General features: G+C 36.5%; 1 protein-coding gene across 7 annotated transcripts in view; it reads left to right on the forward strand.

Moving 5' to 3' along the window:
• The window catches only part of wnk3 (WNK lysine deficient protein kinase 3), a 55,193-nt gene that overhangs the window by 19,200 nt on the left and 16,606 nt on the right, over positions 1–19,387 (forward strand). For 6 of the 7 annotated variants that reach the window (XM_079848167.1, XM_079848169.1, XM_079848168.1 and 3 more), the window contains exons 3-10: positions 11,950–12,122; positions 13,411–13,631; positions 16,051–16,208; positions 16,486–16,574; positions 16,656–16,875; positions 17,328–17,640; positions 17,760–17,866; positions 18,034–18,255. In XM_079848167.1, the coding sequence (XP_079704293.1) occupies positions 11,950–12,122; positions 13,411–13,631; positions 16,051–16,208; positions 16,486–16,574; positions 16,656–16,875; positions 17,328–17,640; positions 17,760–17,866; positions 18,034–18,255 (1,503 nt within the window). The remainder of the gene's footprint in view (positions 1–11,949; positions 12,123–13,410; positions 13,632–16,050; positions 16,209–16,485; positions 16,575–16,655; positions 16,876–17,327; positions 17,641–17,759; positions 17,867–18,033; positions 18,256–19,387) is intronic. The other variant, XM_079848171.1, reaches the window with a different exon arrangement.

Here is a 19,387-nt window from a genome sequence, read left to right on the forward strand (position 1 = left end):
TAAAAAATATATCGATATATTTTTAAATGCGATATGAAATTAGACCATATCGCATATATCGATATAGTTCAAATTTGCGCTCTGCTCCCCGCGCCTCCGCTCCTCCTTTTCCACTCTGCGTGCGTGTTTAGAGCATGTTATGAGAGGCGAATCATGACTACTTCAGAAAACCCAGCACAATAGGAACTACCAGTCAGTGACATAAGTGTACGCTGAAATAAAGTCTTTCACCTCAGTGATCACTGATCAAGTGCAAAAGAAACTACAAGCATGCAACGCCGTTACGTTGTAAATTACACGAAATAAAAGTAATGCAGGTATGATTTTCATTCTATTCACCAGGAGCAGTTTCCATGTTTCATTAACAGTTCTTGTTAGTATTATGTATTCACCATGGTAACTGTCGTTTCCATATTAACCCCAAAATGCCACTATTTTTCTTTGTGTTATTTTTTATATTTTTAAATGACTGTAGTGGCTCATACCAACATTGTATTAACAAAAACTAGTTTGGGACTGCTATTTAATAGCTTTAACATAGGCCTAATGTTTATTTATTAGTACTAGTCTTTACTATTAGTCATATTCTTACAATTCATGTTAAGTAAAGGGGAAAAGTATATATATATCGTCATGCAGCCCTAAGGTGAAGAAACCTGTTTATTATTTATTCATTTGATTTTGCAACTGTTCACTGAAATAGCTGGTTTCAATAAAACTACTTTTAACATGTCATATTTGGCTTTGACTTTGACTGAACATTTGCTCTCACTTTGCGGAAAAAATATCGGGATATATATCTCGTATATCGATATTCAGCCTAAATATATCGGGATATGACTTTTGGTCCATATCGCCCAGCCCTATGTGTGATGATTGTGCTATTGTGTGTTCTCTTGTAAGGAGGAGTACTGTGTTTTATCCAATAAGTCCTTTGCAATTATTTACATTCACACCACACATTGTCATCCAAATAAGGGAATTTGAAGTTAAAAATCATGTCTTGTACAGTATGCATTATGTGAGTTCAAGTTTACAATGCACTAGGACAGTAGGTGTGTATTTTGCTTTGAGTCATTTATAATGTAGGCTACATTGTTAAAACGCAAAGTTCTTTGTGTTCACTTAATTTCCTCATTAAGATAATTCCAAAAAATTTCGTTGACTGCCGATTTCTCCATGATGTGTTTGATGCTGTTTCAACTTTTCCAAGGTAGGCTTATGTAGTTAGCAGAAGTGTTTATGAATTTATAGCTATAATAATTGTCAGCTATTATTGGCAGTTTAAAACCTAGTTTTTGTTTTGTTTGTATGAAAAACTTTTACTTTTTATGGAAAGTAAACCAAGTAAAAATCTGAACCACTGGACTGACCAAACCAGCTGAAAAAAGTCCTTTCTGTTGAGCTCTTATATTTATGTCAATTCTACCTTGTGCAATATTTCTTTACAAATATTTGCTCCTATCATACATTACTGATGCTTCTAATAAAGGTAATGATACACAGGGCAACTTTTTGAGCAATGTTGCTGGGCAATCTTGCCGAGCGATTGTTGCTTGGGCACTTTCCCATTGAAAATGGGCAATAAATTTCTATCTGGATAATTTAGATTGGTCGTGGGCCCTGTGTCTCATCTGGTTGCCCGTTGATGGCAACATTGCCCAGCAACATTGCTCAAAAAGTTGCCTTGTGTATCATCACCTTTGTGACATAACATAAGCAGAAAAGTCTAATAACTTGGCAATCAGAATTATTTGCATGACAATTAATCATCAGCCAAACCTGCATAGTCACAGCCGTATTGTCAAGAACATTTTGGTATGAAGTCTATTAGGGCTGGTTATCAGCAAGGGCCTCACGATTCAATACATATCGCGGTACATGTGTCACGATACGGTATATCACGATACATTGCGCGATTATATTGCAATATTTAAAAAAATAAAAAATGTAAAAAAATAATAGTTGAAAAATACTACTTGCTGTGTGGTATGTGTATCACATTATATTGATAACTCAGCAGAAAAATTAAAACTTCCATTCCAATTTATTAGCAAAGCTATTTGAATTGCAGTGTCACTGAACAGTGAACACACTGAAATGTATGAAGTGCATATTGGGTCTATCATGCCTTTGGCCTTTCATGTGTCGTGCAGTTGCACTCATTTTTCAAAGCTTCAGTTATAATTACAATTGACCCTAAAGACGAAAGTAAAAATAAAATTGAGCTGTCTTACATGAGAAAGAGTTCTGTTGTACAGATACAGGTAGCCTTGCAGATATACAGTACAACAGCAGGATTTCCTCTCACCACTCAAAGCTTTCTGTAATCACTCTGGGTTTTCCATTTCTCACTCCCCAGTGAGAGAAACCCTGTTCTGAGCTATCCTGGAGCGAAAGAAAACATGCACACATAAAACCAGTTCCTCGCCACAGGCAAAATTGCACAAATCCGCTTTAATTAGGCTACAGTTAAGCACAAAACTGATGATAAGCAAAATTGCTTTCTTGGGTATTCATTCACATTATGAATTCTCATGAAACAATCCTTAATATTGATCTATCATTAATAACTTGAGTCTGGGGTTTGGCCTTCCTTTGAATAACCTGTTCATGTCAGCTGAGGTGAGGACTGGATTGCTTTCACTTTTAATTCTGATTCTGATTCTTTCCTGTTTCTTACATTCATTTTCCTTTGATATAAGGACAACAAGGACAGCTCAGGTTATTTCAGAACAGTGCAACTCTCTACGACCTCACTGAGTCCAAACAGATTTGTACTGGGTGCCAGTAAGAGCAGTACTGATGGTTAGAAGGCATGTTGTTCTGTCATTTCGGTGACAATTTTGTTCTCTATTAAATGGCCTGGATCCAGACTTGGACAAGCGCATAACCCTGTAATGTAAATTTGGCTATTTTTGCAGCTAAACAAGGCGAGCAGAGCTGGCTAGACGGATATTCTTCCACAGCCTCCAGGTTGTTTGTTGAAGATGGTTTGGTCTGGCCAGCATATCCTTTAATGACACCTTACCTTTAAAAGCTTTAAAAGCTTTAAAAGCTTTAAAAGCTAAAAGTCTGTTTATCATCAGCACATGAGCAAATGTGAACTTATGCTGTTTACAGCATTATCACTTATGTGCAACTTATCTGATATTTATTAATTTCATTAGCTAATCAAGACCTAATCTCCTTCCTCGAAAAGGCCCATCAGAACCTCATCCCACACACTCGTATATTAAACATTTGCAGTCAATTGTAAGAAAGGTGCAGGGTTTAAGAGGATTAAATGATCTGAGAGAGAAGTCTGTCTGAGTTGGCATTTTTAGTTATGATATGCAGTTTTACGTATTCATTAAGACATTATTAATTGTGTTTATTAAGACATTGTCCTCACCGGGACCATTCGCTGTCCCCAACAGTGAGTTTTCAGTGTTTACTAGTGGGCACATTTGGTCCTAACCTAACCTAACCCCACACACACAAATTTATGTGTGTGTGTGGGGCGTACAGTGTTGGAGGGATGTTCTATCTGGCCGTGCGATTGAGTATACAGGGTGATCCAGGGAGTTAATTACAGTGGGTGCCTGTCAGGCCTGAACAAAAAGCCTGCACAGACAGCACAACTCACGCAGAAACACAACTGGCTGAATGTAAGCAGCCCAAACCAGACCAGTCTGCCCCAGCTCAGCTCCTGCCACAACAAAACTCTCCAGACCATAGAAAAATGGTTTGATTTAGACATTTTACAAAGAGTAAAAACAGACGAGCAGCACTAGCTGAAACACTAATCAGCTATAAAACAATATGAATAATCATATTCATATATGTACTGCTACTGATATGGAAGGGATTCGGCTCTTCTGTAGTTTTTACTTCAGTCTAGATGTGGGTCTTGTTGAAGAGTCATGGGATCTGGAAGCGGTGGTCACAAAATGCAATGACAAGATTTAAGTGATTTTACTTATTTTTTTGTAGCATCATGTGAATCCTGTTATTTTAGCCAGACAGTTGGCCAAAAGGTCCATAATGAAGAAACATACTGTTAGTCAGAAATAAGAGCTTTTTCACAGTACTAAATCGTACTCTCTCTCTCTCTCTCTCTCTCTCTCTCTCTCTCTCTCTCTCTCTCTCTCTCTCTCTCTCTCTCTCTCTCTCTCTCTCTCTCTCTCTCTCTCTCTCTCTCTCTGTCCCAGTCTAAACTCATTTAATTCAGAGTAATGTACTGTGAGTGCAGCAGAACTTTTCACCCCATCAGTTGTTGTCAAATTTAGTGTCAGACATGCAGTAACATAATGTGGCTCTGAGTAAAAGAGAAACTGAGGCAATGACTCTGTGTGAACATCTTCCTTCTGATGGCAGAGCTCTGAACCCTCTATTAAAAATAGAGACAACCCACTGGCGTTTTGCCCCGTCTGTGCAAAAGGTCAGTGTCCTCAATGTTCAGTAGGATCACATTCAGACATATGGTGTGTGTTCAGTGAGGGTGAGAATCTTTTGGCACCTCGCAATCCGATCTGATTCTAAAACGATTATTCAGTTACATTTTAGTTAAAGAGTTTACTGACTGCTTAAATTGATGCATTTTTATATTATATATTATAATTTATATTTATTAAATTAGGCCTACTTGTATAAATTGTATAAAAAAAGTACTTTATTAAAATAATTGCAAATTAATAATACATTAAAACAATTGTATGTTAAGAAATAACTATATAACATTCATCTTAAAAAAAAAAGTCTTTTTTTTTAGTCATTTATGTAAGCCATTAGTCGACTAGTAACATGTTTACGGTGCGCACATACACATCAAACAGACAGAGCTCAATAGAAAAGGAGCTCAGTAATTCTGACTTAAATACACATATTGCTAAAATATGTTTTGTTAGAATTTAAGCGAAGTTTTAAAATTCTACATGTAACATAAGTAATCATATTTGAGAGCAGTAACAGTAAAGGCACTATTGTTAAATGTAATATAATTACTTTGATCAGACGAGTAAATGTGTGTGTTGTTCATACCCTGTACAAGTTAACAGTTTGTGCTTTTGTTTTTGTTTATCATTTTTTTAATTTAGTTGTTTTAATTTCTGCTTTAAAATAGTAAGCAATTACTTGTTTTTAGGTTTATAATGTAATGTTTGTATTTTAACCCTTTTTTTCTTATAATGTACAGCATAGCCATAAATTCATTATATTTGTTTTCATATGCTTTATATTGCATATTGTTTGGAGGACAGCATTTGGCAGGATATGGAATACAATTGTTTAAAATCATGGATTAAAAATTGTAATTTAAAAAATATTTTTAATGTATCATTTTTAGATTTTCATCCGATTAATCAGAAATTAATCGACAGATTAATCTATTATCAAAATAATCGTTAGCTGCAGCCCTAGATATACATGATGACTAAATTTGTTATTACACAAGCATCAGTCTGTTCAGTTATTTCTGAAATATGTGATTCTTTGAGTAATATGTATTAATTTCTGTTCTAGGTATTAGACTTTTGAGGAGTTAGCCTAATATATTTGAGTAATTCTGACATGCAACCAGTTACTCATATTATTGAATTGATTTGTTTTTAGAGGATTGCTCAGTTAAAATCGAAATGTTTCTGGTTGTCTTATTTATCACTAACGCACACACATACACTGACAGGCATGCATCTTCATTGCAGTGCATTGAACTAGTGGGTATTATGTTGCTTTTGCCATGCTGCTAAATTACAGTGAATGTGTTAGTAATATGAGCAGCTGATCATTCACCCTCCCTTTTCTCTTCATTGAAGTTAAACCCATAAGGCGTATCGACTAGCACAATAATAAAAAGATGATAGTCATGATTGCTTTACACATCCATAGGGATCAGAGAATTCAGTTAAATAAGTGAACATGGATTGCAGAGCTAATTCAATTTAAAAGCCATGATGTACACAGTGTTGTCTAATGCATACTTTCTCTTTCTATGTTTCATCAGCACAAGTGGTAGCTCAGCAAGCATTTATGCATAATGTTTTTGTGGGACTTTTTTCAGGCTGAACAGGTGACAGGTCCTGAGTGTTTCTTTTTGTGGAAAGGGTCAGGCTGGCTTAGGCTTTATGCTGTTTACAGTAGCCTGAGCGACTGCAGCCTCACCTGACAACTGAACAAACACGTTGCCAAACTGAGCAGATACATCTTCAGCATGGGAACTCAACTTGCATAATGTTTAAAGTGTGGTTGACAGGTTGCCTGACCGGTTTGTTTCTCGTTTCATTGTGTGCCGCCGTTTGTGTGACTACTGACTAATAAGCCATAGATATTGAACACCTTTTAGCAATCCAAACTCAATATCATTACCAAGCTACAGTGCAAATTTAGTGAACTAAACTTTTTGTTTTGTTTTAAATGTAATTTAATTTCTGGTGACTTTCAACATCTCATAATACAGTTTATGATGTGGTCAAGGTCTAGGGTTTTGAAATCCAAATGGTGCAGGTTCTAATCCTTTAACTGTTATTCCTTGGGAAATGTCAACCGGACAATAGTTTGAGAGCAAAAACACTGTCCGTTTGGTTTTGCATGATGTGACTAATGACTTTCTCCTAGCTATTGCTGAACATAATGTTTTAATGGAAGGTCAAGACAGTGCTGTATGAAGAGGGCAAAGGACCGGTGAAACTCAGACAGACAGAGGCGCCCTTACGAGACAGTCTTAGACACTAACTCAGCGTTCAGGGCTGCACGCGGATGCTCAGACAAACACCCGCACACACATGCACAGATGCTCTCATGTTAGCTTTCAACCACAAAATACAGAGCTCAGCACGAATTTTCAGTGCACCACAAAACAGGAAGCATCTGTCAACACAAAGATACCTTGTTAAAGCACTGGAAATAATCAGTCAAAGTTCAAGGAATAGGGTGGTACTTGTGTCGGTTTGTTTGTAACTGTTAGAAGCTTTATGTTGATAGTTTCTTTGAAAAATAGGAAAGAGAAACCTTTTAAATCAGTATTGTTTTTTTGTCCACAGTCTTAAACTGAAACATTTGGTCACACCAGTCTAATATATTTGGTTGCAACCTTGACTATGCCAGCACTAAATCTGTATACATGCAAGAGGTGGGGGAAAAATTTAGATCCTGATGCATCGTAATGCTTTCCTAAACGATTCTGGATCGATCCTCAGATTCATCGGAATTTAAATTAATTATTAATAATTCTGGTTATTGAAAATGCTTACACAGGGCCAAACATTACAGATAAGTGCCATGCCATGTGCTGTGCAACGCTGCAAAAATGGCACTGAACGCATATTCACAGTGGAATTTATACAATGAAGAAGTATGCTTGCACTGTACAAACAAGCATACACAGGAGCATTTAACCCTTAATCGCTGTTAAAAAAGGACAACACTTAAGCTGTTTGGGGTCAAAATGACCCCAAACTTTTAAAGAGCGATTACATAAGGAAATATAATTTTTTATATGGAAAACTATATATCATTTTTTTTATTTACTTCTCAACTATACATTTATGCTGTGTTTTTGTGGAAATTTTGAAGTTTTTAAACTATTTACTGCACAATTACATAACTAGGCCATAAATTGTCTCATGAAAAAAGATATTTTAAAGAAAAAATCACTTAAATGATGATCTTAATTAAATCTAAATAGTTTTTGGACATTGCTCTATGTGTTAGGGATAGAATACTGACATCTGCTGGTTTGTGGAAAAACTTTAGAAATTATAATTAAAGAAAGAAATTGCAATGACCACATATATCCAATAGAGGGCCATAGAGACTCATTCATTTTCACTGCATTTTTCTTGATGCTTAAACTTCTCCTCACAACTTTATGATATATATTTCGTGAATATTTATTTAAACATTTTGAAATACATAAAAAATATGTAGTTTTGTCAGAGTTATAATTTGTTGTTGTTTTCTGATATATTTTGAATTATCTTGCTTTTGCAAATTATTATACATACATTTACAAGTCACCACTATGACATGACTGTAATGTGTGTGTGTGTGTGTGTGTGTGTGTATGTGTGTGTGTGTGTGGGTGGGGGGTGGGGGGCAAGCTTGTTCCATGTTGCATATGTGACATTTTTCAGATTTATGCCAGTTTAGTTGATTTTATTTGCCAATTTCTATAAAAATGCTCTCTGTTGCAGTGACATACATGTGTGTTTGTGTGTGTTTGTGTGTGTGTGTATGAGATAGAAAGTTTATTCCACTTTGGGTTTATGCTCTAGGACCAGACCTTGATTTATATGTACATTCTTTTAGATTTATGCCAGTTTTGTTTATTTTATTTGCCAATTTCTGTAAAAATGCTCTCTGTTGCAGTCACATACATGTGTGTGTTTGTGTGCGTGTGTGTGTGTGTGTGTATGAGATAGAAAGTTCGTTCTACTTTTTATTTATGCTCTAGGACCAGACCTTGGTTTATTTGTAAAAATTTTCAGATTTATAATGGATTTACTTTTATTTTATTGACAAACAAAATAAAAAAAAGTCATTTTTTTCATTTTCCCATTCATTTTCAATGTGGGGTCATTTTGACCCCGAACAGCTTAAATGGTAAAATTTTTTTTACACACCTTTAGAACAACCAAATCAAGCCCAGTTTTTTTGTGCATGTTTAGATAGATTATTTAGGAAAAGTCACAGAGTTTCATGCCCCTGCGATGAAGGTAACACTTTTAAAAAATGAAGGAAAAGTCCATTGGGGTCATTTTGACCCCAAACAGCGATTAAGGGTTAACACCACATAGAATCTACACAGAAAATACTACTGCAGAATTTTGTTCTGTTTTGATTGTTTGATCAAAGCAGACGTGTGTGTGTGTGTGTGTGTGTGTGTGTGTGTGTATATATATATGTATATATTATGTATATTATTTAATATATATTTTTAGATGTATATATATATTATGTATATTATTTAATATATATTTTTAGATGTATATATATATATATATATATATATTATGTATATTATTTAATATATATTTTTAGATGTATATATATTATGTATATTATTTAATATATATTTTTATATTTATTATTATTATTATTAATAATATTATTCAACCTTCACACAGAATTAGCAAGGAGACACCTTGACAAATATTTTGTTCCTTTACACTGCTGCTGAAGAGTTCTTGCAGAATTGATTTAGGATCATTTTGGAATCATATGACTCATTGAATTGCAATTGAAGTCTACTGCTTTTTATTGGTAGCTGAAAGCATTTTCAAATTAGCTAAATGCGGAAGGTGATAAGTGAAGTTTGAGGTTAATTTAAAAAAAAAAATGTTTTTGAAAGAAGTCCCTTATGCTCACCATTCTGCATTTTTTGATCAATAAAAATGGTAATATTGTGAATTAATATTATTACAATATAAAACTCCAGTCTTCAATGTCACATAGGCTAATCCTTCAGAAATCATTCTAATATGCTGATTTGGTGCTCAAGAAATATTTCTTATTATCAATGATTCAATGTTGAAAACAGTTGTGCAGCTTAACTTTCTCTTTTTGTGTGGAAGCTTTTACTTTTTTTTGTTCAGGTTTCTTGAATGAATAGAAAGTTGATGTAAAGGAAGTTCAAAAGAGCAGTATTTTTTTTACTGAAAGTGACACTAAAGACATTTATAATGCACCTTTGCTGAATAAAAGTAAGAATGTCTTTACAAATAAACTCTGACCCCAAACTTTTGAATGCTAATGTATGCAAAACATTTTGTGAATGACTGGTGTTTGGATTATGCAGCGCTTTCGTCACGGTTCTGCGGGCCGATTGGTTTTGGGCCTACGCATTACTTACTGGCATAGAAAGGAGGAAAAGAAAACAAGAGGCCTCAGCTTTCACAGAATACTTCCTCAAAGTAGCATCTAGGTAGTTGATTGCTTAAGAGAGAAGGAGGGAGCAGAGGAGAGAGGATGACATGATATACAGATGAAAGTTTAACGAGAGAGAAACCTCATTACATGGCAAATCAGATTGTATGCCACAAAACAACCTCCAGAAATTAGCCCTCTTTGTTGATGCATAGACAGCAGGCCATTGCAAAGTTGTTTACAGAAATTAAAGTAAGATTATGTCTCATAAATCTCATGCAGTGAGTTTGCTGAGCTGTGAAAGCTGGAATTCTTTGCTTTTATTTGGTTGTTTATTTTACTGTTGCTTACGTAACTATTGTTGTGGCCTTTGACCCAGACATCTTTGATTTTATTTTATCCATGTAGGTCACACAGACAAACACTCAGAAAGCCAATGAATCTCAATACTTCTTTTTGTATTAATATACATGTACCAAATGACCATTGAGAACCAAATGTAGATTATCACAGTTAGACAGACGATATTTTTTTTTTTTGTCTATGAAATCAGAAACCGGAGAGATGTTTCATCATCTTGCAGATTAAAGATTACAAGCCTTTTTTGGGTGCTTGTTTTAACATCTGTTCAGATTTAGTGGAGAAAAGAGACAAAGAACAGCTTGTCTTAAAGGTATAGTTCATCCAAAAAATGAACATTCTGTCACAATTTATTCACCCTCATGGTGTTTCAAAACTTGATTTAATTTATTTTTCTGAGAAACACAAAATATGTTTTATAAGAAATGTTTTAGTGTTTTTTGTCCGTGCAATGGAAGTCATAGGGGTCCAATGTAGTTTTAGTACCCATTGTCTTTCATTGTATGGACAGACATTTGAAACATTCTTCAAAATATCTTCTTTTGTGTTCCACAGAAGAAAGAAAGTCATACAGGTTTAGACTAGGTTGACTAAAGAGTGAGTAAATGATGACAGAATATTCACTTTTAGGCAAACTGTTTCTTTAAAAACGAATGCATTATATTTGACGAAGCCTTGATGCATTAATATTGTTTTATTAGTATCGTGGGGTTGCTCAGAGTGAGCATAGTTAATCATGCAATGTTGCATGTCTGCATAAGCATGTGTGTGCTGTTCGTCAGTGGAGTGAGTGTGTGCTTGGTGTTGGCAGTGTGGCATTTTCCCCCAACTGTGTGCCAGCGAAGGGATTTAATCAACATCCGCCACACTGGGGCAATCTGGCCATGGTGGCCGTTGTGGCCGAAATGTGATTTTTAGGCTAATGCTGGGTGTTGCCTCCCTGCCACACATCTCCTTTTTGCCAGCGCCACCTGGTGACCATTGATTGGTAGTGTACTGTCTATGAAGCTGTGCTGAGTGTATGCGCCAATGGTGAACCAAACATTTTGCTGTGATCATCAGCCGTCGGAATACACCTCCAAATATCTCTCCCTTCACCCCACCTGCCACAGTGCTGTATTGAAACCACCAAAGATGGCAGATTCGCTGATGACCGACATAACGTAGCATATTTGGGAGGGTTACATTCTTGCAGTAAAACTGAATGGATACAAAGCTTTGAACATTCCTCTCTCGCAGCACATTTTTTAAAGGGGAACTCATTTTCTCTCAGCAGCAAGTGACTGGATGTGTGCTGTGCTATCATGGTATGCTGACATTCATAATTAATGAGGCAATACAATATAATTTATGAGTACTTTGCTGTGATAATTTAAATCACATTTATATGAAATCACAGAATAGTTAATAATATTTATGACTTGGTCATTAACATGATTAATAGGACAGTCGAGAGCACTTTTGGGTGTGGACATAATTATATCTTTCATGAAGAGGATGTTGAATCAAGAGCTGCATTTCATTTATGCTCAAAAGTACAGTCATAATTGGTTCAGACATGTCTGTGGTTTAGTTAATCTTCTTTTTTCCTCTTTCTGTCCCAATCAGTGGGATTTTAAGTTTTTATTGTGAAGTGAAGATTTAGACCAGCAAGAGTTAAACCAATTTAATGGAATTTTAAATCATTACAGACTGTATTTTACATTTAATACTGTATTTAATGTTTTGTGCTTGTTTATGTGTCAGGATCGAAAGCTGACCAAGGCGGAGCAGCAGCGGTTTAAAGAGGAGGCTGAAATGCTGAAGGGTCTACAGCACCCCAACATTGTGCGTTTCTATGACTCCTGGGAGTCTGTTCTTAGAGGCAAGAAGTGCATCGTCCTAGTGACTGAGCTCATGACATCAGGAACACTCAAAACGTGTGTATCATTACATTTGTATTTTTATCTCTTTGTGATTTGAATACGTTAATATGAATATAATAAATATGATAATATTATGTTGTGTATTGTGTGTGTGTATAGATAGATAGATAGATTGATAGTAGTGTTGTCAAAAATATAGATATTTCGATAAGTATCGATTCTGAAATGGCTCCAATAGGCCTACTCCTTTTCTGTGGTATCGATACATAGATACCAGCTGTGCATTCTCACTCTCCCTTCTCTCCGGCGGCGAATTGAAAGTTTGACACACAACGACCTCCTCTCACTCACTCATCTCATTTACTCCTGTTGAATTGGGTTGAATAGTGTAGGTTTTACATGTCCTGAATTTCGGCTCAGGGTTGCGGGTATTGCGCATCATTTTAGTCATTCCCGCAGGTTTCGCCCTCTCATAAAGCCTCTTCTCAAACAGCTTGCGAGTACCAAATTGACTTATTTTGCGTGGCTTATTATCCTCCTTAAACGATCAAATACATACAAAATAATGTCAAAATGCCCTTTTTGCCGAGCAAAAGTACATACTTGAGTACATACTCATTTAAATTTGATTACTTTGATTTCTGTAGTATTTCTTACCTGAATACTGCTGTTAGACCCATCTTAAAACCATGTTTATTTAAGTTTTCTCTTTATTCTATCGTTTATTTTTTCTTATTTCATTACTGACAGTTTACTTGTCTTTTTTTTTGGAAACATAGTTCAACGATTCAAATAAAGCCTCCCTGTGCTGTATGCACCTCCTGTATGTATTACAAATTATCTGTATGGCAGTATATATGGCAGTTTTCCCTGTGGTATCAAAAATGCTATTGATATATAACAATGATATAAAATAATTTAAATAAAGATATAGATATAGAATAATTTGGGACAATAGCCCCCTGGAACACGATTTCAACTGAGGGGGACAACACCCTCTCCCCCGCTGTAACACAATTTCATGGGGATGAAACTAACCCCCAACCCCTCCCACCAGCACCCCATCAGAAACCCAACAACCTGCACCAGGGCCCCGGATACCCCAGCTACGGCCCTGGCTGTAAACGATCAATGTTTTGCACCATATTCTGTCATTATCCTATTCAATTTGTTTATAAATCTGGCCTACTTGTCAGCTTTTTCTGGTATAAGTGCAAAATGGTACTCTTTTTGAAGGCTGTTGCTGCCAAGATTCATTCTATTTATCAAATGATCAACATCCAGTAAGGTTGCAAACTTCTTACTTTATTATGATCTCATGACTGTTTTTCCTGTGCTTCAGGTACCTTAAGCGCTTTAAGGTGATGAAGCCCAAGGTTCTACGCAGCTGGTGCAGGCAAATCCTAAAGGGTCTTCAGTTCCTACACACGCGTACGCCACCCATTGTGCACCGTGACCTCAAGTGTGACAATATCTTCATCACAGGTCCAACCGGATCAGTGAAAATTGGTGACCTGGGCCTTGCCACCCTCATGCGGACATCTTTTGCCAAGAGTGTCATAGGTCTGTTAATTTTTTTTTTGTTTCCTGTGTATAGTAGAAGTTATTCTTTGATATGTGATGGACTCCTTTATAGCCTTTTGGTGAGACACTTTTCCTGAATGGGTGCAGGTCTTCCACACTGGTGGCTGTAATTACGATGACTATCAAGTAGGGCTGGGCGATTGTACAGTAACTTGAGTTTGGATGCAGATGTAAATTTATGTTCATTAAAAAAAAACATCTGTAAAAATTGTAACAACCTCATTTTTATTGGGTAAAATTATGTTTTGCATAGTATTTAGTACTGGTGTGAATCGTCACTCGTCTAACGATTCAATTCGATTACGACTATCATGTCAACGATTCGATTCGACAGGACCATTTAGAACAAACACTAGATAATAAAAAAAAACGCTTGAAAATGTCGTGTACTTAAGTTATAATAACGCTCACACACACTCGCGTGCACACATACTAGCACTCAACTCGCGCGCACACACACGCATGTAGCCACGCTCGCAGCCTCACATGCGCACGCACACACTCAAGCTCACGCTGTAAATTTTTAAATAGTTGGGTGCATTTTTTATTTGTCATTTTTTTGTTTCGCCTACCTCCGCCATTTTACGCTAGCGAGAGAAGCACGTATGTGACGAATGACGTCAGAGACACGGCAGTAGACTATAATCGATTATGGTCTATTACTCGTCCACATCCGCATTGCGATGCATCGATGCAACGATTAATTTCAACACCCCTAGTATTTAGACCATGTCAACCACGGGGAAAAATCCAACTGAAAAATCACACATTGGACCCTTACTACCATGGTAATTAGTAACTATATTGTTTCTATGGTATTTGTTATGAAAAACAGTAGCCTAAAGACATTTAGTATTATAAAAATGCACAAAAACTGCTAAACTATAACTTAATAACAAAAAATCCTGTAATTATATTCCATTACTCCTTTAATAGCCTACATTCAGTGTCTACATTAATATTATAAAAACAATATGAATAAACTACATTTATGCCAGAATACCATGGTTTCAGTTAGTGTTACTACTGTAAATAATGGTAAATGTTGGCGACTTGTGAAAAGCTTTCTAACTGTTTTTTTGTGGCTCAACATTTCTCCTGTTTTACACGTCAGCGTTGGCGAAAATATTGGCGCTGTTTCATCTGGCTTTAAACTAGTTTAAATCACGAGGCATTTGATTTGTGATTTGTATGGGAGAACTCTGCACCGAACTCAAACGCTTCTCACTGGATCTCACAGCGCTGTTTAGTGGGCAAGTGATCGAGACGGTCAGCGCGTAAATACATTCGCTCTAAGCTCACTGCAGTGTGTTTTGAGCCAAGCTGATAAATGTTCTGTGTGGTGCGGTTCAAATGAGCAGCTCTGTTTCGTTCCACTTTTGGCACGTTTATGGTTTAATGTTTCTCAGATGAAACAGAATTGAGGGTGCTTATCAGTTAGGCAAATTGGTATTGGCACCAGTGCGATGTTCTGCAACACGCATGCGCAGCATTATTTGCATCCTGCATAAACATTATATCAAACACTTATGAAACTTTTGTTATACGTTTATCGAGGAAAATTATATTGTGATAATTATCTTTTCCGTTTTATCGCCAAGCCCTACTGTCAAGGATCCAAGAAAAGGTATTCTTGCTTCCTTTGCTCTTTAGCTATCTTAACTTGTAATGCCATGTTGGAGCTAACTAAAGAGCACTGTTCCACATTATTGACCGCAATATGTGCAATAGAAATGATAAGAACTTTCTTCTCAGCAAATATTTAAAAAATCAATTGGTACTGACGTTTTTAAAACGTCAATACCTATTGATTTTTTTAATATTTACTGAGAAGAAAGTTAGCACACCAGATATTCACATTAGTACAAACATAATAAAGGAAGCAACATTTCCAATTTATAGCATTGCTCTTTTTAACAAGGTAAACCTGAACACTCCCAGCAGCAGCATATTTGGAAAAAAGTAGTCAATTATTGAAGTCTTACTAAGATAGAGGTCTCTGCAAAGGCTATCATGATTAGCAGTATCCGTGAAAGCACCAGGGTGCTGCATAGATGATGATTTCTGCTTGCAGCGGCTAAAATCCTTCATTTGAATTTCAGTAATTGTGAGATCAAGCCTTCTTGATTGTTTTAAAGATTATATACTTGTGTTTTGCAGTTGAATCTGAGGGAAATGATTTGCACTCGTTTAGGCTTGTTTGAGATATAAAAAAAGTCTCAAATATGCACATTTATAGACTTCAGAAATTGTCGTGACTATTTGTGCATTGATTGGCTGTTGTCAAGGAAAAAAGTAGTTGTTTTTAATCATAGCAACAGAAGACAAAGATAGCAAAAATGACAAACAGATGCCAAAAGAGATAGGATGTCAAATGAATGTTGTATTGGTTTCTTAGGTACTCCGGAATTCATGGCCCCAGAGATGTACGAGGAGCACTATGACGAGTCAGTAGATGTCTATGCCTTTGGCATGTGCATGCTAGAAATGGCTACCTCAGAGTACCCATATTCAGAATGCCAAAATGCTGCACAGATCTACCGCAAAGTCACCAGTGTAAGTCTATGTATGACTCTTGATTTGTAGATTATTAATGGGTGAATTCACAAAATTATTGCAATATTAATACAATATTGGGAAGTGAGCCAGGCATATTGTTTAGCAAAGATTCACAAATAAACATCACTCTCAGCAGGCAAAGTTAATTCTTAGTGAATTCACCCTATTGTTTTTATTATTATTATTTAAACACTCAATTTTTGTATGCACATACCATCCAGGTGTTTTGACAATCATGTGGGGGATTAACACACTACATTTTCTCTCTGTGCAGGGTATCAAGCCTGCCAGTTTTGACAAAGTAAATGACCCTGAGGTAAAAGAAATCATTGAGGGCTGTATTCGCCAAAACCGATTAGAGCGGTAAGCACTTAAATGGTTGAAGTTCTTGTGTAAGTGAAGCAAGAATGCAAAGTGATCTAAATTCACTCTTTTCACCCTTAGGCTCTCGGTGAAGGACCTTCTAAATCATGCCTTCTTTGCGGAGGACACCGGCGTGCGTGTGGAGCTTGCAGAGGAAGATAGTGGCTGCAAAGACTGCCTGGCCCTGCGCATCTGGGTTGAAGATCCAAAGAAACTCAAAGGCAAGCACAAGGACAATGAGGCCATCGAGTTCAGCTATGACCTGGAGAATGACAGTGCCGAAGAAGTTGCACTGGAGATGGTGAGAAACAGATAGAAGGAAAAAATGTTTTTAGAAATCTGTAAAAACAGAAATAATGGAAACTACAATTTGTGCTATTTATTGTGTTTTAATGAACAGTTCAACCTAAAAATGGAAATACTGTCCTCATGTCATTCCAAACATGTTTGACTTCTGTTTAGAACACAAAAAACAAAAGTTTATTTTTTATTTTTATAAAACTAAATATCATTCACTTCTGTTCTTTTCAATAAAACCACAGTCAAAGAAGACTGGAGCGAATGGCAAAAACATCTGATTTTTATTTATTTATTTTTTTACATTTTCTGTTTCTAAGGTGCTTTTGCATCAAGTTTAGAATGAAATGAAAACGATGTAAACTATGACAGTTTTTATTTTTGGGTGAACTATCTCTTTAAAACAACTTGTCTCTTTTTTTTTATTAATTCTCCATTTCTATTGCTTTTTTATAGGTGAAGTCTGGCTTTTTCCATGAAAGTGATGCTAAGGTGGTGGGGAAGTCCATTAGAGACAGGGTGACTCTAATTAAGAAGTCCCGTGAACGGCGACAACAGCAGCTCCTTCAGCAGCAACAACAACAAAGTCTTGATGACCGCCGTGACTCCACAGTCCTTACCTCCTCCTTTTCCTATGTTCATCCTTCCTGCACCACCTCCTCACAGGGCACAGGAGCTGCTGCAGCTGCTGGGGGTCAGGGAGAGGCAGAGGAGCTGCCAGAAGTAGACCAACATGTCCAACAGCAAGGGACTGCATTGGGCTTCACAGGTGCACAATTAATTTAGAATCACAATCTTATTAACATGATATAACAGGCACTTGTAACTGTTATTTGTCCCAAATTGGTGTATAAATGTTGATTTGGCAGTCTACTTTTCCATATTCAGAGGGTGAGAGTCTTCCTGCTGTCAGTGGACAAAGCCAAGCCTTTTCCGTACCTGAGTCAGGGAACCCATGTGCTCATGCTCAAACCAGCTACCCCACTGGCACATCTGTAAGTACCACTACTTCAGAAACAATTTTCTTATCTAGTGCCATACATCCCCTGCTGCTAAATCACCACCATTCTTGCTCATTTGAAACCTTTGTTATACAGTAAAAAAAAGTAATTGCTGTCTGAATGTACTCTTTGGTCAGATAAGAATTGTTTCCTTTATTTAGAGAGTGAAAGGAGCAGGGGTTATATCTCACCCCCAGCTGCTCCCTATTGGTCAGAGCGGAGGGGTTTCAAATGTGCCTGTTGGCCAGAATGGTGGGATATCTGGCATTTCCATTGGCCAAAGTGGTGGTGGGGCTCCTAACATTCCTGTGGCACAGACTTTCATTCAACCAGTCGCTATGGCATCACAGGTCCCATTTAGTGTGCCTCAACAATATTCTCAGGTGATTGTCTCCCTTGTGTCCAGCTTTGCTGTGTGTTTTTCTCTTCACTCAGTTCACTGTTGCACTGGACACGATAATTATTATCTAAAGCAAATCAGTCCAGGGAGACTTGGTTCATTCAGTGTCAAATGTTAAGTTATTTTAGAGGAATATGTTGAGGGACTGCTAGGGTATTTCACTCCTCAAGTCATGTGCCTTTGACAAAATATAGACATGGCACAGAAAAAACATATATTTTGATAAGTGACCATATATAGACATGGCACTGTGTTACTGAAATACTGAATTGAATTTCCAAAGATATCTATCTGTGCAGTCTGACTTTGATTTAGGTCATGTGCTGAGTTACACGATGTTCACTGACCTACATTTTTAATGTTTGGTCCAGAGAACGTATTTGTTGTTGAAATTCACTCACTGTATGCTGAACCAAACGAGCTGATAATTTGAAAGAAATAATGGTTGTATTGACTGTATATAGTCCTTGAATTGTAAATATGAATTGTTTCTAGAATATAATTCATAGTTCAATTTATTGTCATATAAAATTGTATGGTGCTAGACAGTAAGACATTTGTCAAATCTAGTATACAGATAAGTGCAAAACAACGAATCAAAGCAAACTGACTGCAAAAATAGCCCCACAGCTGTTCACATCAAGTATCATTTGTTTTCATCAAACAAGTTGGCATACATGAACGAAAGCACTGCAGTCATTCAAAAACCCTTGCTGCATAGACCTTATTCACAGCAGCACCATCCTTGATTTTTAACAAGAATTATAGTGAGGCTGTGAGGGATAGGCATACTGTACATCTCTTCAGTGGGTTGTATTGTTATTTAATGTTTTGGGATTTTTCTGCTGACAAAACACTGCAAAAATATCTTTCCAAGAAATTTCAGTAGACAAAAAAATCTAAAAATCCAGACAACATGATCTGTGGAAAATTAGTAGTGATCTAGGGGCTTTATACAGCTTTTTACAGCGGATGCCTTTAAAAACAAGGTAAGTATCCCTCACAACCTCGCTTTCATACCTGTCATGGCGCTGCTCTGAATAAGGTCTATTGCAGGGACAATATTTGCCAGTAGGAATGCATTGATGTGATTTAAAACCTTTTTTTTTATGCTC

Source organism: Squalius cephalus, assembly GCF_949319135.1.
Source record: "Squalius cephalus genome assembly, chromosome: 18".
NCBI lineage: Eukaryota > Metazoa > Chordata > Actinopteri > Cypriniformes > Leuciscidae > Squalius > Squalius cephalus.